General features: G+C 47.5%; 1 protein-coding gene across 9 annotated transcripts in view; it reads left to right on the top strand.

Annotated features, from left to right (window-relative positions):
- The window catches only part of CPNE1 (copine 1), a 93,967-nt gene extending 66,878 nt beyond the window's left edge, over positions 1-27,089 (top strand). For 6 of the 9 annotated variants that reach the window (XM_075901463.1, XM_075901465.1, XM_075901464.1 and 3 more), the window contains 13 exons: positions 1,324-1,398; positions 2,330-2,401; positions 6,148-6,231; positions 7,698-7,787; positions 9,007-9,105; positions 9,749-9,835; positions 9,914-9,973; positions 10,632-10,765; positions 15,319-15,373; positions 15,453-15,504; positions 16,458-16,591; positions 19,882-20,118; positions 24,214-27,089. In XM_075901463.1, coding sequence (XP_075757578.1) covers positions 1,324-1,398; positions 2,330-2,401; positions 6,148-6,231; positions 7,698-7,787; positions 9,007-9,105; positions 9,749-9,835; positions 9,914-9,973; positions 10,632-10,765; positions 15,319-15,373; positions 15,453-15,504; positions 16,458-16,591; positions 19,882-20,118; positions 24,214-24,330 — 1,296 coding nt within the window. In that variant the 3' untranslated portion in view covers positions 24,331-27,089. Of the gene's footprint in view, positions 1-1,323; positions 1,399-2,329; positions 2,402-6,147; positions 6,232-7,697; positions 7,788-8,844; positions 8,941-9,006; positions 9,106-9,748; positions 9,836-9,913; positions 9,974-10,631; positions 10,766-15,318; positions 15,374-15,452; positions 15,505-16,457; positions 16,592-19,881; positions 20,119-22,160; positions 22,505-24,213 lie in introns of those variants that run through there. The other 3 variants (XM_006124441.4, XM_075901466.1, XM_075901467.1) reach the window with 3 other exon arrangements.

Here is a 27,089-nt window from a genome sequence, read left to right as displayed (position 1 = left end):
TGAACAGACTCATGGGTGCACGGATAATTATAAAATGTAGAGTAATTTTTTAACATCTGTTTAGCTTGACTGATTATCACTTTGAAGAGAAGGGTATGATAGCTGAGTGTGTATATGTGTTGTTACACCCCTTCTCTCCCCCAGCAGTCACTAGCAAAACCAGGGGACAAGACATCTCATTTTTTCTTAGATTATTTTTCTTGCTTGTCTTGTACCTGGGAACTTCAGACAGACAACTTGGTTCGGGCTTTCTGTATGTGTTATAATAAAGCTCCCTCACCTAAAAAGTCACAAGCCTATATTTAAGGTATGCTTTGCATGCCCTCTTTTAAATCAAAGGGAGAAACAATGTTTTCTATCCTGATTAATCACGTTTGATAGCACACAAATGTGTCCTGGAAAACACATACCTGGAACAAAAATGTTTAAAAGTTCTAAGTCCAGAAAATATAGATGGCTTGTTATAAAGTGCTCAAAATGGGGAGACCATCAAATATCCTGGAATATAATTGAACAGGTGAGGAGCCTGAGGTAATTGGGAACCCCAACAACATGACTTGGATGTTTAGTTGCCTTTGTGTGAAAAGGGAAGGTGATTGCAGCAGAGAAGGAATGAGTATTGGAGCCCCATCTACTCTTCCATGTCTGGAGAAGAGGGTTGGCTGTTCAGCCTACAAGTAGGAAGGAGAGGGTTAGATATATTAAAACCGACCCTGCATGCTGAATGGCCTTTTTCTATTCCTGGGATTTCTTGGATCCTTAAAGTAAAATATCAGTGTCTCAAAGTGTTTTGGTGAGGCAAAAATTAGAGCTAAAAGGAATGTAAGGGTTAGATTTCAAGGGATGTCACTGGAAGTCAGAACTGGAATACTGTAGCCCCAGAAATTATAGTTTTAGGAGACGTAAAATTTGCAAAAGGGCCTTAGTGATTTAAAAGCATAAGTCCCATTGACTTGTAGTGATGCTGAAGCGCCTAAGAGGAATAGGTTACTTTTGAAAATGGAATTTAGGGACTTCGTCACTTAGGTGATTTGGGGAATTTTACTCTTGAAGCATTACTGTGTTTTCTGTATCGGAGGGATTGCCGTGTTAGTCTCTATCTGAAGATACACCAAGGAGTCCTACAGCACCTTAAAGATGAACACATTTATTAGGACATAAGTTTTTGTGGGCACAATCCCATTTCATCATATGTATGATGAAGTGGGTTTTTGCCCATGAAAGCCTATGCCCAGATAAGTCTGTTTAATCTTTAAGGTGCCACAGGACTCCTTGTTTTCTGTGTCTAACTGCATCATTCTGTATGCCTTCATTTGGCTGTAGATTGTGTCCAGTAAAACACTTACTCGGCCTTTGGAGTTGAAGAAAGGAAAGCCAGCAGGGAAAGGCAACATTACGGTAAGTGTGCTTTGTATATGTCCCTAAAAGAATGAAAGACCTTGTTGCTTTATATCGGGTGAAAGTAGGTTAAATTTGTTACAGATACAGTTGTATCACATCCCCACTCGGGGCATGTGTGTGCCGTACAACAGTACTTGCACTGTAACCCACACTTAAATTTTACAAGGGAGTTTAGGGCAGGGAGCTGAGGGTGGGGTGCGCAGGGCAAAAGCTGGGATATAGGAGTTAGGGCAGGCATTTTGGTGGGTATGTTTAGGGTGAAATGTGGGTGGGGGGCTGGGGCAGCCCCGATTGGTGACCCTTAACCATGCTGCTCCTGATCAAATGGGAACAATGAGGGTAGCATCCATAGGCACAGAAAAGGAGTTAGGGAGGTGAGGGCTCCTGCAGTGCCCCTGAGTTCCCAGCTGCCAGCCCAGCGCACCGTTGGCCCCAGTTGCCAGCGTCAGCTCTAGGTGGGGGAGGAGGACAGGGATGGGCTGGATCAGAACCTCACCCCAAGCCAGCCACTTCCTTGCTGGGGTGCACCAACTTACTTTCACCTTTGTTTTATATAGAATTACATTTCATTGGTTAAATAAATTAATTTTGGGTAAATTAATTTTAAAGTTTGCTTTTCGGCAGTGTTAAATTATGTTACTTGACTTATGTGTGTGCAAAAAACAAAATTTACAACCAGAAGCAATGTCCTAAGTTGCCTAGGGAGGTTGTGGAATCTCCATCTCTGGAGATATTTAAGAGCAGGTTAGATAAATGTCTATCAGGGATGGTCTATGCAGTACTGGGTCCTGCCATGAGGGCAGGGGACTGGACTCGATGACCTCTCGAGGTCCCTTCCAGTCCTAGTGTTCTATGATCCTTTCATTGTGCCTAAGTGTCTGCTAAACTCCATTGGAGATTAATTTGTCTTTACGGTCTCGTAATACAGATCTCAGCAGAAGAGATTAAAGACACAAGAGTTGTCAGTCTAGATATTGAAGCACAGAACTTGGACAAAAAGGTAATTGACTCTTACACAGTTACACATCTTTGTGTAGCTCTCCCCAGAACTTGCACTAAGAAGGAATTCAGTTCTACTTGCTATGTGTATGTCCTGATTTTTCCTCAAATCAGGAGAACAGTGCAGAAGAGGAATTACTTATATGTAGAAATTGCTTGAACAGGAAACATGCTATTTACAGTCTGAATGTGATGTCACATAGAAAGTTGTCAACCTACGCTTTTGAGTCTGACCTTGCCTTTAATTCAGGTTGATTTCATTGAGATGCAACCTTGATAATGGGCAGTTTACCTGAACAAACATCCTTGAGGGAGAATTGAAAGTTGATGTACGGTAAATATATTAAATGTATTAAGCAACAACTGGAGGACTTCAACATAAGAACGGCCGTACTGGGTCAAACCAAAGGTCCATCTAGCCCAGTAGTCTATCTGCCAACAGTGGCCAGCGCCAGGTGCCCCAGAGGGGGTGGACTGAAGACAATGATCAAGCGATTTGTCTCCTGCCATCCATCTCTAGCTTCTGACAAACAGAGGCCAGGGACACCATTTCTATCCCCTGGCTAATAGCCTTTTATGGACCTAACCTCCATGAAATGATCTAGCTTCTCTTTAAACTCTGTTATAGTCCTAGCCTTCACAGCCTCCTCTGGCAAGGAGTTCCACAGGTTGACTACATGCTGTGTGAAGAAGAACTTTCTTTTATTAGTTTTAAACCTGCTACCCATTAATTTCATTTGGTGTCCTCTAGTTCTTCTAATAAATAATACATTTATAATAAATACCTTTTAAATAATAACTAATACATAACTTTTCTTTATTCATCCTCTCCACACCACTCATGATTTTATATACCTCTATCTTTTCCCCCCTTAGTCTCTTCTTTTCTAAACTGAAAAGTCCCGATCACTTTAGCCTCTCTTCATATGGGACCCATTCCAAACCCCTAATCATTTTAGTTGCCCTTTTCTGAACCCTTTCCATGGCCAAAATATCTTTTTTGAGGTGAGGAGACCACATCTGTACACAGTATTCAAGATGTGGGCGTACCATAGTTTTATACAGGGGCAGTAAGATATTCTGTGTCTTATTTTCTATCTCTCTCTTAATAATTCCTAACATGCTATTTGCCTTTTTGACCGCTGCTGCACACTGTGTGGAAGTTTTCAGAGAACTATCCTCGATAACTCCAAGATCTCTTTCCCGATTTGTCATACCCAAATTAGGCTCGATCTTACTGTACGTATACTTGGGGTTATTTTTTCCAACGTGCATTACTTTATACTTATCCACATTAAATTTAATTTGCCATTTTGTTGCCCAATCACTCAGTTTGGTGAGATCTTTTTGAAGTTCTTCACAGTCTGTTTCTGTCTTGACTATCTTAAACAGTTTAATATCATCTGCAAACTTTACCACCTCTCTGCTTACCCCTTTCTCCAGATCATTTATGAATAAGTTGAACAAGATTGGTCCCAGGACTGACCCTTGGGGGGACACCACTAGTTACCCCTCTCCATTCTGAAAATTTACCATTCCTACCCTTTGTTCAAAGGTTCAGAGTTGAGTTTTGAATCCTTATCTGCAGTCTCTCCTAGTTATCCAGACTTTGGAGTCCACCCTTGCCTACCCTACAAAAAAACTAATCCACCTTCCGTCTCATGTTTCCAGACTGCTCCTTTCATCCTGTTGGGTTCCTATCAGTGTTAACAAAGACATATAAGACCAGTGTTTCTTAAACTTTTTAAGACCGAGAAACACCAAACAATAATTTTTTTTATTAGGAACACAAAGGATTTTTTGTTGAGCAAAAAAAAGGGGTGGGGGAGTTAAGCCAAAAAAAAAAGGGGAGGGGGGAGTTAAGCCAAAAAAAAAGTCACCTACCCCTTTAAGGGTGGCCATTTTGAGCTCTGTTCTCCGCAGCACACCTCCAACTGCCTCATAACACAGTTTAAGAAACACTGTATAAGACCATGCAAGATATGGAAAGATGGAATAAATACGATAAAATACATGTACTTTACAAGATTATTATTGTGGAACTATCTGATTACAACATTAGAATGCAACACTAAATATGAATAGTTGAATATGGATGAACATTTTTTGTTTTTGTCAAAAAGTGTTGGGCTATTGGTGTGAACTGTACTATGTTAACTTTTATTTCCTTAAAATTTTCTGTGTCACTGTCATGTGTGTAAGGAAATCTCTTCAAATTGGCTATGGCTGAAATTTTCTTTGACAGGGCAGCCTTTAATTATGGAACAATATCTTTTTAAAACATGGTATATTCTCTCAAAACATGGTATGCAGGCGTATCACAAGTAGATATGCTATAATGTCTAGCTGCTTCTTCGAGTGATGGTCCCTATTGCGTTCCACTGAGGGCTAATCACATGCATCATGTGCCCAGAGTAGGGGAATTTAAGTAGGTCCACAAATGTGCCTTGGCTTGCTTTCTGCTTCTGTCTGAGGCGAAGTACAGGGCACACTCCATTCCTCCAGTTCCTTCTCACTGCTGTAAGGACCCAGTCGAAACTTGTGTCCTCATCTGATACCTCTTTAAACAGATCATTGTGCATAGTTTTAAAGTTTTATTATAGTTTGTAGTATTCAGATCTGGGCCTTGTTTTTCTATCGCCCTCCTGTCCTTTCCTTGTACGGGTACTGAACTATGCTCAGAACTAGGGATGTTACATCTCACTTAATCAGCAAGTCGATAGTTGATGGAATTCCTATCACTGCTTGATTAGTCAATGTGGGGGGACTCGCTATCCCCACTGCACCTTTGCCTTTTAAATGTGGTAAGAGCTGTCTGCTTCAGTCCCTGCTAGTGCCGTTTTCCCCCACTGCACCTTTGGCTCCTCTGCTCGCCCTCAGAGATGGTGCTGGGGGAACCAGCTTTTAAGCCGGCTTCCTCCAGCACTGGCTCCTGCTCCCCCTCTCCTCCACCATGCTGCTTCTGTCTCGGAGGCAGCAAGTAAGGGGAAGCAACTAGTCGTAATGACTCGACTATTCGATAAGCCTAGACTTATCAGGCAGTTGACTGGCCACTTACATCCCTACTCAGAATGTTGGGTTTCTGACTTTGACTCTTGCCTGTGATCCTGCTTGGTAAATAAACAGTGACGACCAGCATTGCCTCTACTGCTTAGGGGAAGCTCACAGCGTGTCCAGGTGCAATATCTGCCAAGAGGGTCAGGCTTTCTGTCTCAAAGCAATAAGCTTCTTTTTTCCATGGACAGGGAAGGCCTGTGGGAAAGACTTGGGAAGAGGAGAGCTACGTGCTTGAGCCAGATGCTGAGTTGGGAAATAGCTGCAGTGCTGTAAATAGACTTGAGCAGGGGTGCAAAAGTCCAGGCCACAGAGGCGCCTGGAGGAGGACCTGTGCTGTGTGGGTACTGGAAGGACCAGAGGTTGCTGTTTTACATAGGAAGAAGTGGGCTGGATATTTGGGTCTAGAAAGAGTTGAATCAAAGGTGACAACCTATCAGGGAGAGAGCACAATGGTTCTGTCAGTGATGAGGGAAGAGGGAGTCTTTGAGGAAAATCAGGCGATCAGTCTGAGTCTCCTGTTCGGACAGCTAACGGAAGGAGGAGGGAATGACTCCAATTGTAAACAGGGCAGATGTCAAACACATAGTCTGTGAGCAGGTCGCATTACGGTTACTTCTGAATTGCTTTCTCATACTTTTATCATTTGCGTGAAGCACGAGGGGTTGATTACTCTATTTTTTATGCACACAGGATTTTTTGGGCAAATCGGATCCGTTTTTGGAGTTGTACAAGCAGAGTGAAGGCGGAAAATGGCAGCTTGTCTACAGGTCAGAGGTAAGGTTTGCACACTGATGCAAACTTCTCTGGCATTTGGTTCTGCTTCCATTGCCTGAAAAGGGAGAGCATGCTGTGCTGTGGGGGATAGAATATTGCTGTGATTTGACAGCAACTAATTTTAGTATCTACTAAGCTTTTGCATCACAAATACGAACCTGTATGTTTAATGTCAAAGGATCTATGGCTCTTTAACAGGAATAGAGGCACCCTAATGGTCATATGGTAGGGTTTTTAATGTTTAATCTGCAGCAAGATGCAGTGTCCCCTACTGGGGTTGGAGTATTGGCTCAAGCTCAGAGGAAAGAGTGCACCTGCTGAGCTGTAAGCACTTGCTTTATGCAGTACCTGTGTTTTACAGGGTGTCTCATTCAGGTATTAATCAGGCCCACCCCTGCATGTATTTAGGCTGACCTAGCTACATTGCTCGGGGCTCTGGAGATTCTCAGACCCCTGTAATGAGGTACATTGATCTAGCACCCGCTGCAGCTACTGCTGCTCGAGAGGGTAGATTTACTGCAGCAATGGAAAAACCCCTTCTGTTTCTGCAGAAAGCGTCTGCACCAGGGATGTAAAATCCCATTAAATTGGCTAACTGGTTAAACATATTGGTTAATTGATTAAAGGTCAGGGAGCTGCTCCAGCCCCACTGGTTAACTTTTACCGGGAAGCCTCCAGTTAAGCCTTCACATTCCTAGTGTACACCATAGTGGTGTAGCTGCACCTGTGCAGAGCTTGTTGTATAGACCTGCCTTCAGCATGCAAAATCTGAGAGGTTCACAGCCTGAGGCGTGATCTGTATTTAAAATTGTTATCAACATAGCTGTGTTGGTTAGGGGTGTGAGCCCACTTCCCAGCTCTGACCCACGTAGCTCTGCTGGCAAAAGCACCAGCATAGATGCAGCTATATGGACAGAAGAGTGTGTCTGTCCACATAACTAACGTTGTTCAGGGAGCAGGGATGTAATAGTATAACCAGTTACAGATAAGCCTGGGGTTATCGGTTAACGTTCACACACAGAGTGTCCCGCCCTGCTCCCAGGGAGCTGGCTGCCCCCGCATGCTGCTGGCTCTGTATTAGAGCCTGCCACACAAGCAGCCGCCAGCTCCCTGGGAGTGGGGCTGGGAGCTGGTACACACCAGGAGCTGGCTCAACAATTGACTCCCTGGGAGCAAGATGGCAGGCAAGAGCCAGCTTAAAAGCTGTCTTCCAGTCCACACTGGCTCCCAAGGAGCCAGCTGCTGCCCTGCACTGCAGGCTGTGCAGTATAAAGCTTATGCTGCAGAGCCTGCCACGCAGCTGGGTCCCCGGGAGTGAGGCCAGCAGGCTCTGTGGTACAAAGCTTTATACTGCAGAGCCTGCAGTGTGGGGCACCAGCTGGCTCCCTGGGGGCATGGGGCTGCTCTCTTGATTTTTGACCACATTAAGGTTCATAATGATTTGCATGTGGCATGTTACCTTACAGGTGATTAAGAACAATTTAAATCCATGCTGGAGGAAGTTTAGTGTTCCCTTGCAGACTTTCTGTGGAGGGGACTTCAATAAACCAATAAAGGTGAGGTCCTGGAAATGCTTAAGTGATTGTTTTCAATATCTTCTTCCTTTGCAATTGAAAGTTACCACCTCTGGGTTGACATCAATTTATTACGTAATTATTAAGCTGTTCAGTTTGTTCTCATCTAGAAAAGTTGTTTAAAAATTTAAACACTAGCAAATAAGAGATCATTTTTATTAAATGCCAAGCCTATGTTAATGCAATATCATGTATCAAATTTAAAGTAGGTCAAGAAATGCAAAAGTGAAATTTCCCACGTTCTTTTCTCATGGCTGATCCACAGACTGAATGATCAGGCTTTCCGTCCTTATCTGAAACATAGCTGAGAGGCTTATTGAGTGCTGCATCAGACTGCTGATGCTGAGCAAGGTGATGGTACAATGTAAACCTGAGATCTGGCCTGCAACCCACCCTGTCGGGACCCTCAGGCAAGGAGCAGCCCCATACCATTCAAAGTGGCTGGCTGTTCCATTTGTCTGTGCCACTCACTGGGCTTGTGTGTTTTGTGCATATTAAGCCCTCCTACATACTGCTTTCTAGTGGGTAACCTTACATGGGGCAATGACTGATGTAGGTCTTAGCATGTTCTGAATGCCATGGTCTCTTACATTGGCATTATCACTGGGGAATCAGGTCTCCAGGCTGATCTAAATGTGATAGTCTGCTTGGTACTGTGCAAAATATGGAGGAAAGCAGGCGAGGTTCTGCTCTGTGGAGCTGCCAGTCTCCAATACCATCCCTATGACTTTTTTTATGTAAGTAAATATGAAAGACTGGAAGATGTTGGATACAGCTTTCTTATTGCTGCTTTCCCCATATTCCAAGTGAGCACCTTCTACAGACTAAAATCATGTTTATACCTCGGGACCTACGTAAAAGTAAATCATATTCAATAGTCTAGCAAAGCAGATCTGTTTAATTGGGTAGACATGCCAGTTGAAGCAAAACTTCTGCTATGCATGCGAGTTGCATTTAATTTCCCATTAGCTAAACTGGTGAGTTAGCAATATCTTCATCTCTAACCAGGATTCACTTTGAGTGTCTCTTTCACTGTCAGGTTTCAGTTAGTGATATGGATGACAGCACCAGTTCTGATTTGATAGGGGAGTTTACTTGCATCACTGCAAAGCTGTTGGAAGCGAGAGATCATTTGGTGAGCAGCTGAAATTCTCCCTGATACAGCACCTTTGTCCATTGCCTGCTGTTTCTTTCCTTTCAGGTACATTGTACAGATTATGATAGTGATGGGTCACATGACTTGATAGGCAGCTTTGAAACTAACCTGTCTCAGCTGCAGAAAGCAGGTGGCAGCTCTCTGGTGAGCTATTTCTTTTTTCACCATTTATTCAGCTGAGATGGCCATAACTCACTGCAAAGGGTTTTGCGAGAGACTGTTGAGCAGTGCTAGTGTGGCGTATTTTATTTGTGCTGCAATGTCATTAACACACATTCTAGAAAAGTAAATACATTTTGCACTCAGAGCACCCCAGCCTGTAACTTCGGGTGCCTTTGCAGCTCCCTCTCCAGAAGATATTCTGCTGCTCTTTTGTCTAGTTCCTATGCAATGTGTTCATCATCTCTACTTCCTGCGTCTCTGGAGACTCAGGCTGAAGCCTAGTAGCTTCCCTCTCTTGTTCACTCCAGCACAGCAGACTCCCGGAGACAGGCCAGAAGTGTCCTCACTGCATAGCTGACTTATCTCTACCTTCATGAGACTATTTCTGAGGAAATCTGACCATTTGTAAAATGTGGTTGTTGAAAGAGAGCACGTGTCAGAGTGGTTAAAATCTACGTCTTTTTGCTATGCTGGTGTTTAAAAACCCCACTGATTTCACAGGTTTTGGAGGGGAGGGCTGAGTTGAATAACACCCCCCCCCCCCCCCCCCCCGGTTTAAATTCCTCCACTGCTTTCTTCAGGTGAGCGTGTCAATGATCTGAGCTTTGTGCCTTGCATCCTGTAGGTGGAGTTTGAATGCATTCACCCTGGCAAAAGACAAAAGAAAAAGAGCTACAAAAACTCTGGAATTGTTAGGATAAAATCCTGCAAGGTAAGCTTGTCTAGCGAACCTCCAACTTTCCTTTTCCTGTAGGAGAGGAGATGCAACCCTGAGTATTTGTTCTTTTAGATTGAAACGGACTACTCCTTCCTGGATTACATCATGGGAGGCTGCCAGATTAACTTCACAGTGAGTGGTGCACCTCCTTCATGTCTTTGTAAATGACTACAGAATAACCTGGCAGTTTTGCCTGGGCAGCGTCCTCTTTAATGGCTGTATTTCAGTGAGCTGATCCGGGCAGTAAAAGTCAGAAGATAGGGATGTAAAATCCCGTTGGTTTAGTTAGCCAGTTAAATGTTAATTTTAACCAGATAACTGAGTCCATGGAGGTGGCGGGGGTGAAAAGGGCTGCTCCAGCCTGGCTGCCTTTGGCCCCGTGGTGGGCTGCTCCTGGCTAATGGTTAACCATTCCCCGGTAAGCAGGTTACTGGTTACCCGTTGACAACCCTATCAGAAGAAAGTAATTCCTTTGGTTGATTGTCATTAGCAGCTCACAGTAACTAATGGGCGGGGCATTTCTTCATCTCTTATCAGGTAATGTAATTTTTAGGCTAGCATTAAGCAAGACTGGGACCAGGGTGCCGTGCAGACTTGTGCCCTGCAGGTGTATCTCAGATGCCAGTGCTTGCCTAGGACTCCTAGGGAACAGAAGGGTCCCAGAGCAGTACTGGGGAGACTTTTGCCAATCTGCATGTGCAGAAGTGCTGGGCTAGCTGAGCTGGTCCTGGAGATAAGCATTTTCTTTCTCACTTACACTTCAATGACCTGCTGTCTTAATCTTAAACAGGTGGGTATAGACTTCACTGGCTCCAATGGAGATCCAAAGTCACCGGATTCTCTTCACTACATCAGTCCAAATGGGATAAACGAATACCTGACTGCCATCTGGAGTGTGGGGAATGTGATCCAGGATTATGACACGTACGTAAAAGATTTTGTGATGGGTCGGGACCACTGAAATGTCACCTAAGGTGCTCGGACACCACTGACCCACCCCCTTTCGATCAGCCTGGGCCCTCTTTAACCTCGTCTTGCTGAGTTTTTGTGGGCAAAACCCACTTCTTCAGATGATCTCATCTCTCTGCTCAGCTGAGGAAGTGGGTTTTGCCCACAAATGCTCATGATTCATTCTCTTTATATAGATATATATTGTATTTATATTTGTTAGTCTCTAAGGTGCTACAGGGCTATTAGTTGTTTCTTTAAAGTCACAGACTAACACAGCTAACCCTCACAGATATGTTTATTAACTATGAACATTTGGATTTTAAGTGGTCAAAGCGATTACTAAGAAAAGAATACAAAGCTCACAATCTAAGCTAGATTCACTAAGAACTGGTTACAAATATCAACTTCTCACCCTAGTAATTGTTTCAGATAAAGGCCTTCACAGGCCAGGGATCTCTTGGCCTAGCACCTGCAGTCCACCCTCCCCTCCTTCAGTTGCAGCCCTTCTATTTCTAGGCATTGTCAGGTATATCTGTGGAGGGGAGGCAGAGGTGGAGCCAGTGGAAGGGAGGCATGGTGTTCTTCCCCATTCTTACATAGAATAGGTGGGGAACATTTGTTGGATTTCCCCATTCAGTGGGGAGCAGTTCAGCAGACCAAGGATGTGGTGAAGGCCAGGATTCTAACACGTTCAAAGAGTAGCTAGATAAATTCATGGAGGTTAGGTCCGTCAGTGGCTATTAGCCAGGGTGAGTAGGAATGGTGGGCCTGGCCTCTGGTTGTCACAGGCTAGAAATGGGTAACAGGGGAGCGATCACTTGATGGTTCCCTGTTCGGTTCACTCCCTCTGGGGCAGTTGGCATTGGTCGCTGTCGGAAGACAGGATATTGGGCTAGATGGATCTTTGGTCTGACCCAATCCGGCTGTTCTTATGAGTGAGTTAGTATCAGGTGACCAGTAGCAATGTAAGAGCATCAGCTTCTTGGTTTGTCTTATGGTTAAACTCTTCTGCCTTGCAGGCGCTCAATGGCTCCTGGGGAACCTGCTGCCAGCCCATGGGGTGGTAGGTGGCTCCTCAGGAGCTGCAGGGCACCCCTCCACCATCCTTCCTTCCCTAGCCCTGCCCAGCCAGAAATGGTTAACTGTGTAACCACGAGGATTTTTAATGGTTACTGGTTTTAAAACTTTTTTTACATCCCTAATGGCCAGATGACCTGACTTTGCAGCACCCCCTCCCAGTCCATGAGTGGGCCCAGCCTATTCACAGTCCATTATCCTCGCCGATAGCCCATCAAGCCCTGTGTGGCTTTCTCCTTGTCCCTGACATTTCAGGGACTGCAAGTGACCCAAAGCAGCACAGTATGAAATAGAGATACCTCCTTACAGAACTGATACGTGCATATGAATGGGATGTTCATACTCAGTAGATCATAACCCCCTTGCATAAAGCATATCTCACTTCTCTCTTGTCCCATTCACAGACTCATCTGCAGGCTTCTAAGAAATGTGAAATCTAAGGGTTGGCAGTCATGGGCTATGGGCTAATCTATTATGCTGCTGACAACGTAGTTTAATCTTCTGTTGCTAGGAAGTATTTCAAGCCTGAATGCCATGCTTGTTCAGGTCTTAATTCAGTGGGAAATGTGCTCTCCAGCACTGCAGTTTTGATGAGCTCTGTCTGGCTTTAGTTCTCTCTCAATCTGAAATATCATTGGTGTTTCGTCTGGCGCAGCGTGTGACCTGGGAGATTGGCTGGAATTCTCAACCATTCTGCAGCAGCCCCAATCACCCCTTCCTAGGCTACTGGATCACAGTGCGGTCCAGGAAATGTGCCGTGTGCCCTGTCATTACTGAGTTAGGAGATGGTGGGGAGGGTGGAGAGCGGCTGGGAAAGGCCTTGAGAGTGCAGACCATGGGCGTTTGTGATACAGCAGAGATGAGGGAAGCAGTGAGAGAGGTGAAATAGTCTGTGGGCTAGGGCAGTGGTCTTTGCAGCAGCATCCTGGATGGATGTCAGTGGGACACAGTCGCGTTTGTCTAGGCCAGGGAGAAGGCTGTTGCAGTTACTGATGTGAGCTGTGGAGAAGCAGGAGAGTTTTAGCTGCACAGATGAATAGGAGAGGCCATCTTAATAATATGCAGAAAGTTTTACAGTATGTAGTCGGCCTGATGTGAGGCCCATGGGAGGTTGGAGACGAAGGCGGCCCCACAGTTGTGGGTCTGAGTGACAAGAAAGATTAGAGAGGTGTCCACAGATTCAGGCTAGACACTGTCAATCCAGAAACCAGGTGCAGATGTTTAGCAGGGAGTGCGATTAACCATTGCCAAGGAATGTGGCACATTCCCCATCCCTTGAAATCTGCCCACCAAGCTGGGATGTCCTCATGAAAGGGGCTCTGCTTCCACCAGAAGTGGTTGGGCTTGGTGCAGGAATTGCTGAGTTATCATGGACAGTTCTCTGAAAACTTCCACGCAGTGTGCAGCGGCGGTCAAAAAGGCAAATAGGATGCTAGGAATTATTAGGAAAGTGATAGAAAATAGGACCCAGAATATCTTACTGCCCCTGTATAAAACTATGGTACGCCCACATCTTGAATACTGTGTACAGATGTGGTCTCCTCACCTCAAAAAAGATATTTTGGCCTTGGAAAGGGTTCAGAAAAGGGCAACTAAAATGATTAGGGGTTTGGAACGGGTCCCATATGAGGAGAGGTTAAAGAGACTGGGACTTTTCAGTTTAGAAAAGGGGGGGATATGATAGAGGTCTATAAAATCATGAGTGGTGTGGAGAGGGCGGATAAAGAAAAGTTATTTATTAGTTCCCTAAATAGAAGAACTAGAGGACACCAAATGAAATTAATGGGCAGCAGGTTTAAAACTAATAAAAGAAAGTTCTTCTTCACACAGCATGTAGTCAACCTGCGGAACTCCTTGCCAGAGGAGGCTATAATAGAATTTAAAGAGAAGCTAGATAATTTCATGGAGGTTAGGTCCATAAAAGGCTATTAGCCAGGGGATAAAATGGTGTCCTTGGCCTCCGTCTGTCAGAGGCTGGAGAGGGATGGCAGGAGACAAATCGCTTGATCATTGTCTTCGGTCCACCCTCTCTGGGGTACCTGGTGCTGGCCACTGTCGGTAGACAGGATACTGGGCTAGATGGATCTTTGGTCTGACCCAGTACGGCCATTTTTATGTTCTTATGTTTTCTGGCGTGTTATGCAGACATCAGACTACAGGCAGTCCCCGGGTTACGTACAAGATAGGGGACTATAGGTTTGTTCTTAAGTTGAATTTGTATGTAAGTCGGAACTGGCTCCAGATTCAGCCGCTGCTGAAACTGATCAGCGGCTGACTACAGGAAGCCCTAGGCAGAGTTGCTCTGCCCCCGGCTTCCTGGAATCAGCCACTGATCAGTTTCAACAGCAGCTGAATCTGGACTCCTGGGACAGAACAGCTGGGGCGCTGCCGGGTAGGTCCCCGCAGGACCAACCCAGCAGCACCCCAGCTGCTCTACCCCAGGCGTCCCGCAACAAAAGCCTGGTCTGCTGGGGGGGGGGGGCGCACTAGCTGCGCCCCCTCTCCCCCCCCCCCAGCAGACCAGGGAGACCCGAGCAAAGCCGCGGAGGCGCAAAGGAGCAAAGCCGCACGGGCAGCGGGGTCCCGCCACCTGTGCGGCTTTGCTCTGGTCTCCCTGCTGTGCTGGGGGGAACTCCCCCCCCCCCCCCCAGCACAGCAGGGAGACTGGAGCAAAGCCGCAGAGGCGGGGGACCCTGCCGCCTGTGCGGCTTTGCTCTGGGGCAAAGGAGCAAAGCCGCACGGGCAGCGGGGTCCTGCCGCCTGTGCGGCTTTGCTTGGGTCTCCCTGCTGTGCTGGGGAGTCCCCCCCAGCACACCAGGGAGACCCGGAGCAGCTTTTCTCGCCCCGGAGGACGCGGTGGCAGGACCGGTGCACTCTGGGCGGTCCCGCCACCCGCGAGCTCCGGTGCGAGAAAAGCCCCGTTCGTAAGTGCGGATCCGACATAAGTCGGATCCGCGTAAGTCGGGGACTGCCTGTATTTGATCACGTGGGTCGGAGCTCACCTGCCCATGCAGGCTGGTCTTGCTGCACGTGTGTTCCTTTATATTGCACAGCTCAGCAGCTCTTAGCTGCATCCCATGTCATTGCCCCTACCTCTCTCTCTCAATGCTGGGAGTCGTCCTGCTGCTCATGCAAGCCCCTGGAGCTAAATTGTAGGCAGGCGCAGGCCTTATGTGAACAGAAACAGCTGCATGAGGGGTTTGGTCTTGTGCTCAACAGGGAGTTGAGCTCCTCCTTTCAGGCTTCACTGCACTGCGCCCGAGCAGCACGCTTTCAGGGGACCTGCACGATCTCCTGCTGCTTTCGGTGGGAGCAGGGTTGGATCCTATGCAGCATTCGCTTTCCTTCAGTTGAAGCAGTGAATAGAAGAGGCAAAGGGGGGTGGATATCAACATGGTATTACACATCCCAGTTTTTCAGTCTTCATATTGTTTCCCTTTCTGTTGCAGAGATAAGCTGTTTCCTGCGTTTGGGTTCGGAGCTCAGGTTCCTCCAAACTGGCAGGTAGGTCTCTCAGACTTCTGCCAGCACTTGTGTGCACATCAGGTTTTCGCCAAACAGCTGTAACTGTTCTCTTTTCCAGGTTTCTCATGAATTTGCCTTGAACTTTAACCCCAACAACCCCTATTGTCAGGGTAAGCACACCTTTGTCTTTGTTAATGTTTCTTAAATAGGAACTGCTGGTTTACATTGTTCAGGCTTTTTATCTCCACAGAAATCACATTTGCTCTTTCTGGCAGTAGAGGTCTTAGTTTGTGGATGCCTATGAATCTGGAGTATTTGAAAACTCATTTCTTCACCACATACTCACTAAATACTCATTCTTTTGGAAACGCAGCTTTTACAATTGAGGGTTATATCTTTTGCTCTCAGAAGCCACGTTGTTCAACAGTAGCTCATCTGCAATCTTTTCAGTTGTTCTTTTTGAGTTGGATTATGAAGCCCTTGCAGCAAAAGACTCTCTCGTTCCCTCTTATTCAGTACTTAGCACACGCTCCTTACATTTAAGAAACTTCAGTGTTTCTGTCTTGTCTGGGCCAATAGAAAATTACAAATCTGTGAATTTCTGTGGGTGAGCCCAGGTGTCCCTTCCTGTAGTGAACATGGTTGCCTGCTGCATTGCCAGGATCTCTTTCCCTGCTTACCCCTGTGTTGTCCCCTGAAGCCAGCCCTGTAGAGAGCCTTAGTCCTGTGAGTGTCTCCGCGTGAGTTTGTAATTGCCTCGCCTGTCAATGCCCCAGCCTAAGCACACACCAGTCTGTCAGCTACAAACCTTTCCCTTTGTAGATGAAGCTCCTAGCAGCTGCATTACGTCGGTAGCACTAACCCGTGGAGCTTCTTGGAGAATCTTTTGGCAAGTTCAAGATGGGAGCAGTCTGCAGGACACCCGACCAGTTCTCTGCAGGTTCCCACTAGGCACTCTGCTTATGCTCTTGTGCACATGGGGCCACCTTGCCATGCACAATACTGCCTGGTGTTTGTGACCTGTCCATTAGGTTGTGTATAGATGTTCCATGGGAGAGGCGGCTGTAGCGAGACAGTGACATGTTAAGGCTTTTCTGGTAATTCAGGTTGTCTTGTTGCATAGGGATCCAAGGAATTGTGGATGCTTATCGCCAGGCACTGCCTCAGCTCCGACTTTATGGGCCAACAAATTTCTCTCCTATTATAAACCATGTGGCAAGGTTTGCAGCTCAGTCAGCACAGCAAGGAACTGCTACCGTAAGTCCATGTTTGTCGGGTACAGACCTGCATGCTTGATCTTTCCATCTTCCCTGCCCGGGATAGAATGGAATCGCAAAGAGATTTCGCCTTCCCTCCTTGCACTCCTCTGATTGGTTCCCCCAGCGTGCCCAAATCTTGATGGTATTTCACTCAGCCCCTGGAGTCTAGGTGACCTTTTCCTCACCTTGTGATATCCTGGGGAAACACTGGCTCTGTGTAGGGTGGGGTGAGACAGAGGTAAAATCTTCGGTTATAGGGCAATATGGGAGTTCAGGTCTTCCTACTCCATCGGGCTCTGAATGAGTATAGCCAGGGTCAGGCACCCAGGAGCATCTTAAGACAGTCCTACCTGGGCCTCATCCTACCCCTATACTCTGTAGTTCAAGCTTTTGCAGTCTATGACCAGGGTAATGTAGAACAAACAAGGCCTGTGGTCAGTCTGGGTTCCCGGGGTCAGATCCTCTCATCTCAGTGGAGCAGCTCCCATGCTCTTCTTCAGGCCCTTCTCCTTGCCTGGTCAGCTCCTCCGGGCTGTCTGGATAGCTTTCAATCCCTACTTGCACCTGGAGCATGCTCTCCCGGGGTGGCTAGCTGGGGTAGTCAGGGCCCAGAGTTGTTCCTTAACCCTTTCACTCCCAGCGCTGGCTTTATACAGCCTGTTACAAGGGGTCAGTGTGAGGTACGTCCCTTCTTTGTGCAGTTCCAGTGACTTGAAGTCATTGACTGACATTCCCTGGGGGTGGCTCAGGTTGGCAAAAGATGCACAAAATAGGGCAGAAAGGAGTTTTCAACCCCTTCTAGAGCATCACTTCCCCAGACAGAGACGAGACCAGTGCAGCCACTCACAGCAAGTCCAGTTGACCTTCCACAATGCTGGGCAGGGAATACAAACTTAAACTACTCCATTAGCACAACTGTGAGCACTGATGTGTAATCATGGCTTAATTATATCACTTCCCATGCAAATCAGGCTCACCATCTCGCACACGTTGCATTTGTAGGCCTAGCTTGTTTAAAAATCACGTCATTAACTTGTACAGTTTCATTTATTCAATTTGAAAACCGTGTCTCACCAACACAAAAGCCTTTTATTGCCCGATAGAATTATTTGTTTCCATGTTGGTTCTTTAAAACAAACACACAGACTTTGAACGGAGTGTGTGACGGGAGTGGTAACAGACGACCCCTCGGGGTGGGGGCCTCCCGGGGTGCTGCCACGGCCACTCACCTTCCCACTCTCTGGGGCTCCTCACCGCCCGGTCCTGCTGGGCCAGCTCCGCTGGTCTCCCCCAGCCCAGGCCCCGAGCTGACGTCCCTCCCCTCTCCCCCCTCCCCAAGAAGCAGCACAGACACTGAACCTCTTCAGGTCCGAGGAGGCCCAGCTTCCTCGATACCACTCCCCAGATGGGATCAAACCCCAGAGAATTAGGTACGCCCCTTTAACAATGAAAGGGGGAATGTGCACACTGGCTGCATCCCCAGGTAACAATTATTTACACTGGGTTTTATAGAAAACAAAAATGATTTTATGAAGTGGAAGCAGTAGCATTTAAGTGGTGGTAAGTGAGAGCAGGCAGAGCAAAGTACGTTACAAATCAAAAGAAACAAAAACGTTTGGCTAATTCTCCACTGAAACCTCAGTACAAACTCTTCACACTCCCTCTGAAACCTCTTTTCCAGCTGCCCCTCCAAACCAGGGCAGTCTCCTCACCATGGGTCTCACGCTCCTTCCTTCGGGTGCAGCCCAGCCAAAAGACCCAGGCCTCTGCTTTCCTGTTCTTTTTGTTAAGGAGTTGAGGCCCCTCCCTACTAACCACTGCTCAGACTTAGGACAAAAGATTGTTTACCAGTGGCTCATCAAGAAGTTGCGGGTAACACCCTCCATTTCTCCCAATCACACATTTGAAACTCACAAAGTATTCCCCACTCCATGTGCCTAATTTTACACGCATACATGATACATGCAACAGAGTCAGATAAACAGAACCAGCAGATCATGACATGAAGATTGATGAGTTACAGGAAATAATTCGCTCAAAGCACCTTTGAGTTGTGTATATTCATGTCCATTTCATAAAGCATGGTGCAGGGGTCCATCATAGAGTCTGCCTCACCCAGACTGCATAGCAATTAGCAGCCTGCTGTTTAAAGTGGCTGCAGCTCTATAGTAAGGGTGCCAGCGAGGTGGCCATAGACTGGACCGGGCGGCTTGGATCTGGCCCGCTAGCCACCTCTTGCCCACCCCAATCTAGACAAATCCCTACTTCTGGTTACCTGGTTGTAAATCCAGGGACTGTGGGTTTTTGTCTGCATGAGCAGGGAGATGTATTGCACTTCATCTCTCAGTGGGGTGTTTGCTGCTAGAGTGATGGATAGTTCATATTCTGAGGCCCTTTCCATACTCTTTCTAACTGTGTCTCAATGAAATGACGTTTACGGTACAAATAGTGTCTTTCTAAACTACCGCCAGTAACTGCCGAGGGAATTGGGCAACTCCTTTCCTTTCCAGTTGTTAACAACAGCGATTGTCTTGCTACCTGACGCATAGGATTTCCTGTTTATTTTCTTTGTATTAAAGTTTGCAAGCAGGCACTACAAGATAGAGAGCACTGATTATACAGACATCTGGGCGCTCAGTTGTAACCCTTTGTCTTTAGGACTGGGAGGATGCCACGTGGCCCTTAGTAGAGCCCCCTACCAGTGCTGCGTGTGTTCCCATTTAATGTTTGCTCTGGGGTGTCTTACTCTTTCTAGAAACGTTCATGTGGCAACTCTTGTTGCTGCCTCTGACATAGTCTGTTCCACATGCAGTTTATTCCTATGGTGCAGTTTTCAAAGTCCTCTAATTTCATGTCCTTCCTGGGCGTTCATTCATGACCTGAATTTTCTCAGCTTGTTATGCTCTTGGGCACTTTAATTTCTTTATCCTTTGTAACAATACCACCACTAAGGAAAACAGCCTCAGACAGCAGGTATTACAGCTGACGGGCTTGCTCCAGTGGTACTTTGCTGGTCTCTAGCGCTCTCTGTCCAAGGCTCTGAAAATTCTTTACAGACCTCACTGTACTAAGCCTCTCAGTTCCCCCTCCCCTTTAAAACTGGGGCCAGCTTAGGAAAATCTGAGTCACGAAGGGAGACGTGACTAACCCAAGGTCACCCAGGTACTGGGAACAGAACTTCACTCTGTCCTGTGCCTGAGTCACATGCCCTAGCGGTAGCTAAGGCTTTGGGCTCTGGCTGGGGGGTTGAGCTTATGTTCACTGATTGCCCGATTGAATGTTTTGCAGCAATACTATGTGCTCCTGATCATCACAGATGGGGAGATCACTGATCTGGATCAGACCAGGCAAGCTATTGTCAATGCCTCGAAGCTGCCCATGTCTGTTATTATCGTTGGAGTTGGCAATGCTGATTTCAAGGCCATGGAATTCCTGGATGGGGATGACGGTGTTTTAAGGTCCGTGACGGGGGAGCCGGCTGCACGAGACATTGTACAGTTTGTGCCTTTCCGACAGTTCCAAAAGGTAAGTTATCTTTTATTTTAATATGAGGAAAACTGCAGCCTGTTATCCTGCTCTCCTTATACCCAACTGTCCCCGGGGTGAGCTGAGAGAGGAGCGTCTTTGTAGTGAATCCATTAGCCACATAGCTAGAGCATAAAGCCAGTGAGCTGTCTGCAAGGGAGTGTGGGCCAGAATGGCGCTGGAGCTGTTCTCTTGGTTCTCAAAGGATGGTTCTTGTCCATCAGAAGCTGAGCACTCCCAGCTTGGTAGGTGAAGGGGCAACTGAGTGAGTGGAGGTGTTTCCATGAAGCCAGGGGCTCAGCAAAAGACTGAGCAACAAGCTCCCCTGTAATTGGAGCTAAAGGTTTTCACATCACTAGGCCTAACCTCTTTGCCCCCATAACCATGCTAAAAAGTAATGGAGCTAGCGAGCCCCTTGTCCTAGTGCTCTGGAAGAGACTGAAGCCATCCGAGGTCATGTTGGAGGTTGTGACATGAGATGTTGGCTGAGAAATAACTCTGAGCTCCAGGAACTACACGGGTCCAAATCTAAGTTTTTGTAAGGTTGTGAAGTATTTGGGGGTTGTGAAGCCCCTCGTTGCCACCTGCCTTAAATGTGCAAGAGCCGTGTCTGGACTGACCAGGGCCCAGCTCCCCAAAAACTGTGCCACAAGTTGCACAGTAATCCTTTTGCAGCCCCTGCAAGCTCCACTGTCGTCCTACAATGGTGAGGGAGGGGGATAGCTCAGTGGTTTGAGTATTGGCCTGCTAAACCCAGGGTTGTGAGTTCAATCCTTGCAGAGGTCATTTAGGGATTTGGGGCAAATATTTGTCAGGGATGGTGCTTGGTCCTGCTGTGAAGGCAGGGGACTGGACTTGATGACCTTTCAAGGTCCCTTCCAGTGCTAGGAGATAGGCAATCTCCATTAATTTAATTTAAATGTACAGCTAAACCAGAGACCCGCTCCAACCCCTCAGGATCCCTCTGGAGCGTCCAGGCCTTGGTCCGCTGATCACAGAATTACAAGGGCTGCTGTCCCCAAAGGAACAATGTGCTGCAGCTTAGAGGCCAGCTTAGAACATTGCTCCGCATAGCACATGGCACTGAGAGGGCAAGTGTCTAATAGCAGAGAGATTCCAATATTCCTTTGCTACCACTGGAAATAACAAAATCATAAGCTCAAGTGCCACGGTCCCCTCTTGGCAGGCATGGCCCTACTTCTCTAGGGCTTCTCAGCCAGCACTGTTGAGACTCCTCTTTCCTGAGGCCCAGCCTGCTGGCAGCTTGCCTCCCCCACTGAAGGATGCCAGGGTGCATCTCTGCACCCGCAGATAGACAAGACCACTCCTTTGTTGTTCACCTCTAGAACTGGATTCTCTCTCCCCTCCCGCCGCGCCCCACTGTTTACCTTCTCCTGGGAATTTCCTTCTGAAGCCTCCAGGTGCTGTTGGTTAGCATTAGACTCTGTGTGCTGACAGACGTTTATTGTAAGGCACACGCCTCCCCATGGCTGGTGAGGGAAGCAAGCATCTTCCACCTACTGTCTGGGGAAGTCTGTTTCAAGATGCTACCTCTGACTAACTCTAAAGCTTCTAGAATGTAATTTCCAATACAGAGACCTCTCTCCTGACACATTATTCACACAGATGTTTGCAAAGGTTATGGCGGGCCAATGTGACAGAGCTTTCCCTAGAACCTTTACGTGACACTCTGTGGAGAAGTAGAAGGTAAATACCAGACCCAAGGATCCCTTTAATTGGTATGTCCCTGTACTCCCTGCTAGCTGGTGCACAAAGGTCCCTGTGTCAGGGGTATAAATCCTGTCTTCCACACTGCCTTTTCTGCACTGAACACTAAACCAGCTTGTGGTTTGGGATCATCAGAGGTCACTGCTACAGTATCATCGAGCTGTTGATGGTTTCGGAGCTGTGACAGCTTCTGACAAACCTGGCTTGAGGTGGGCATATGATAGAACCTTCTCCAGTCTCGTCTGTGGCGAGATTTGGGTCAAAGTTACACAGCTTTTTACAGAAACTGATTAGCTCTTTATTCGTATCTGTAGGTGATGCCCTTAACGTACCATATTTATGGCAGGTTGCTGTGATTCCACACACAGTCCTTTGGTCTTAGGAGGGTGCCAGCTCTGCGTTTGAGTCAAAACGTGGCAAATTCCATTTAAGTCGAAATCTACAGTTGGTCTGGGCTGTGGCATAAGACAAACCAAGCTCCTTTACTTATTTTTCTCCAGAGCCATCATATTTTCTCCATGTTCCCTCTTTTTTCAGATGTAAAACTAATAATTCTCCTCCTCTAATAGGCTTTGTGTGTTTCCCACGACAGCCTCCAATTTATTTTTCAATAAGGATTTTTAAATGTGACTCTAATAAAAATGAAGAATTAAATCTCTCTCTCTATAGAGTTGTTTCTTACCCGGATCTTACCTTATCTTATTGCTGTTTGAAGAATTATATGGGCCTGGTCAGACACAGCAATTCTATCAATGGAAGAAGCCATTTACAGAATTAAGCAAATCTATGGTGCTCAAAAAGAAATTGATCTGTGGGAATAAGACCCATGCATGGGCCAGTGTGAACAGAACATACTTGGTATCAGCTTTTTCATGTGCGATTGCAAGGCCACTCGGGCTTGTAATCCTGAGGGTGAGATTTGTCCGCAGAGGATGAAGCACTGCATTCAAATCTCCAGCAATCCCAGTAGGAAATATGGGGTTCTCCATATAATTGAGTTTAAAAGCCTAGACTGGCTTTTTTCAGGTTAGCTTCTGTTGCCTGGGAAAAGATTTATGCTAAGCTGAAAAGGGTACTCTTCTACTCAGAGTGGCCGCGGGGGAAGGGGAGCTCTCTTGGTAGAGTGGTGTTCAGTTAATTCACAACTTAGGTTATACTGAAAACTTTGCTTGTGTCCTTAATGTCAAGACTAGACTGTAGGAGGCTGAATCTAGCAGTGGGCTTGGGAGTCAAGCCAAGGCTCGGAGCCGCAGTCAGAATCAGGAGTCAATTCAAGGGTTGGAGCAAGAATTGGAAACCAAGGGGAAAGAAGCAGGGGTCAGGGTCCAGCCTAGCATGCAGGTAAAGCCCAATTGTACGGACAGGTTCCTGCGCCTCTTTACATTTGAATAGGCTGCCCTGCCTTGACGAACCAGTTCCTGGTGTTCAACAAGGGCCCAGAGGACCCTCCCTGATGTTGCTTCAGGTTTCATAGTTTCTCTTTTAGAATCATAGAACCATGGAGCTGGAAGAGACCTCAGGAGTCATCAAGTCCAGCCCCCTGCTCTAGGCAGGACCAATTCCAACTAAATCAACCCGGCCAGGGCTTTGTCGAGCCGAGACTTAAACACCTCTAGGGATGGAGACTCCACTACTTCCCTAGGGAACCCAGGGAAGCTGCATAGTAGCAAGTCTAGGGCAGGAGCCAGGGAGATGACAGGTGTTAGGGGTGGTAGGTTTAGTTTCCTACCCTGATCTGAAGGATGTGAAGGGAACTGGTTCTCTGACCACTGCTGGTGATTTATAAATGAATCCAATAGATTTTGTTGGAACTAGTCACATAAAACTGCCAGTTTGAGCTCCACTCTAGATTTGCCAGCATGGAAACAGCACTTGTTGGGCAGTCTCGGAGTGGGGGGTCGGATGGTTCTTTTCAGATGTTCTGCCATGGGCCTGGAGCGCACCCCACCTGTGCAGTCACTCTTCCCTGAGCTTTCTGTGGATCAATGTTGATGTCAAGGGCCACTTCCCCTTGAATGGTGCCTTGAAATATGTGTTAGCAATTTCACCAGACAGTCTGTCCCCCCTTGGCTCTAGCTGCGGCGCCCGAGGACGTTCCCCAGGCCTGACGAAGATGCTGTGCTAGCTTGAAGCTTCCCTCTCTTCAACAAAAGCTGGTTCAGCAAAGAGCTGCACCCCACCCCCGGTCTCTGTGTGCTGCTGCATTTCAGAGACACTCCTGCCCAGAGCGCCCTATAGGCCCTGAGGCATGAAAGCTGAAGCTGGAGAGGCTTTTTGGGTCTTTCCTTGGAGGAGCAGAATTGATGGGCAGCCTGGCCCCCTGCTATGTGCTGTTGTTCTGTTTGCTTACACCGGTGTCTCCTGCAGGCTCCTCGGGAGGCTCTTTCCCAGACAGTCCTGGCAGAAGTTCCTAAGCAGCTGGTGTCCTATTACAAGATGCAAGGCTGGGCTCCTGTGAAGCTACCTGGAGCAAAGCAGGAGTAGAGGAGAGGGTATCTGCCGTGTGTCCCCAAAGAACCAGGAAGAGCACTCTGCTCGTGTATCAGTCACTTGTATTCAGGCGCCGCGGCACAGATCGCCTATGTATCTTCAGCTTCTGCGGAATGTTAGAAACGAAACGCTCTGTGCAGATGCTGTACAAAAAATGTTGCTGTTGGCAGTTCCCATGCGAAAGAATTGGAGTTAATGATGGGCTGATAGAGGCAATCGATATAGCAAACCTGGCCTCCCAAACTCTGAGTACTTGTATGTAGGAGTCAGTTACTTTAGTGCTTCTAGTCCTGACCTAGGACCAGATTTCAAAGCCCGCGCGGTGCAAGGAACTGCAGAAAACTGCCAACCAGGTAACATTTTTTTCCATACAGAGTTGATTGGAATAGGAGTTAATTGCTGCCATGTTTGCCAATCCACCTTTGATTGCGCATTGCTCGGTGGAGGGTTTCTCTGCTCTTCTCTTCAGGCCAACTCAATAGCAACGCTCCTACATTGATTAGCATCAAAGTGCCCTTGCTGCATAGATGGCTCAGGTAGTTTTTTCGTGCCTCTGTAGAGTGCCATGCAATTTGCTATTACATTTTCGTCATAAAGCAAATATGTTTTTAAATGTCTGTTTTTCAATTGCAAAAGTAATTGTATAAGATTATCCGTTGCCCATAATTGTGTCTATGGCGCGTCTCTCAGAGCTTGTGCTGGGGAGTAAAAGCCCCTTGCCTTGTATTTCATGGACCATGGTGGGCCCTGGCTCATCAGTTTGCAGCTGGATATGAAATTTCCCTGCTGCCATTTTCACAGTTACACAATTGCTGCAACTGGCAGGGAGAGGGGAGAGTCAGTCTCTGGGACGAGATGGCCCCCACTCTGGAATGGTTGCAAAGTCCTGCTCCCTAGGGTGCTGCTTGGAGTGGGAGTAGAGTGCAGATGTGCTGGCGGGGCTGTGCGGGGGAGGGCACAGCGTATGCTTGGTTTAGCTTGCACAGTTCTCACCACTTTGAGCATCGTCTCTTCATTGTTCTGAACCCCTGTTCTGAGCACAGAGACTCGCTGCTGTCAGATGTGGAGATGGGACGTTATCAAGGCCATGAATAGAGGGCACTGTCCTTTTCTATTCTGGCCACTGTGCCGGAGCTGTAGGAATAACTTCAGAGGGGAAGCCGTGAGAGTCTGGAACTGGAAACACGTCAACAGCGAACAGTCCCACAACACCTTAGAGATACACCAAACACCAAACAGGTTGATGGGATCATGAGCTTTCGTGGGCACAACCCTCTACTTCAATAGGAATAACTGTGAGCAAAGCTACTGAGATGGCAGTTCCTGCTTAATCGTGGCAACAGCCGACGCAGGAGTGTCTTCCCCTGAGAATGGGGGGGGGGGAGAAGCCCTCTTTTCACACAGGAGAACACACCACGGTGTGCAGCTAACAATGTGCAAAGTGACGCAAATAGTATTTCCCGACTGTGTCTATTAGTTTCATAGAATCCCAGGGCTGGAAGAGACATCTCAGGAGGCGCCTTGTCCTGCCCCCAGCCCAAAGCAGGACCAACCCCAACTCAATCATTCCAGCCCGGGCTTTGTCAAGCCCAGACTTAAACACCTCTAGGGATGGGGATTCCACCCCCTCCCTAGGGAACCCCTCTGTGGCAGCACGTCAGGGTCCCCCCGATCCTGCAGCCCCATAGCAGCAAGAACAGACTCCGCCAGCCAGTAGATTGGAGAGGGTTTATTCCTGCTCCAGGATACAGCCCAGCACAGACGTGATGTGGTTCCAGATCCCTAAGGTTAGGGGGTCCACCCTCCTCCCCCCCCTTAGACCCTCCCGGTTAGGTTGTTCCCTTCATGTTTTCCAGCCAGCGACTGCCCCTTCCCCCGAACACTCACTTCCTTAGTTCCCTCGCTGCCCCCAACCGGTCTAGTCTGACGGGTTGGGTCTTTGTCTGCGTGACCTAGGCAGCCCCCTGCAGGGCCGTGCTCACAGACAGAGGCCAGTAGGGGTCATCCACAGCCCACGCACCGCGATCAGCAAGGTACTGACACGCATCACAGCATGTGGATGAGTCAGTGGGAATCACACATCACAGGGCAGGGGGGCACCGGGTTACAGAGCAGACAGCCCCCCAATACGTCACACTATCCCAGAGCTTCCCCACCCTCCCAGTGAAACAATTTGCCCTTGGCTCTCAAGTCACAAGAAGTTTAATCCTGGCAACACAGAGCAACTCTTTAGAGTCAAGACACTTCCAATTAATCCCAGAGGTATAGCTCTGCTGAGGGAGCTTTCACAAGCATTTCCCAGAGACGCACCTGGGTGTTAATTTACAGACCTCCTGCTGCAAAGCTCCAGGCAGCTGGAAATCTGGGTGCAGTGCAAGGGAAAGAAGGACAGCAGCAGCCTTCTGCATGCGCCCCTCTGTAATGACCATCTGGGTTCTGCAGCGTGGCCTGTGATAGGACAACACTGCAGTGGGATGGGAAATGTGGTCAGGACCTGTCTGTCAGAGCCTCTTCCCCTCCGGTCAGAGCTTCCCCTGCTCCGTGCAGGGAACAGACGTGCCCAGGCTGCGAGATTGCCAAGTGCGCCTGTCGCAGAAGGGAAGGAGGCTGCATTGCCAATGGGTAGCGTTCCTAAGATGGGGGCGTGTTTGGAGCAAGCAGACATGAGAGTTCATTTGAAAAGGGTAAGAATTGTACCTAGGCTTGTCAATGCTCAGCACTTTTTCTAAATAAAGAATCTGCTTTAATTTGTA

Source organism: Pelodiscus sinensis, chromosome 18 (genome assembly GCF_049634645.1).
Source record: "Pelodiscus sinensis isolate JC-2024 chromosome 18, ASM4963464v1, whole genome shotgun sequence".
In the NCBI taxonomy this organism is placed as follows: domain Eukaryota; kingdom Metazoa; phylum Chordata; order Testudines; family Trionychidae; genus Pelodiscus; species Pelodiscus sinensis.
The sequence above is the reverse complement of the archived record's forward strand: the minus strand, read 5'-3'. Positions and strand labels throughout refer to the sequence as shown.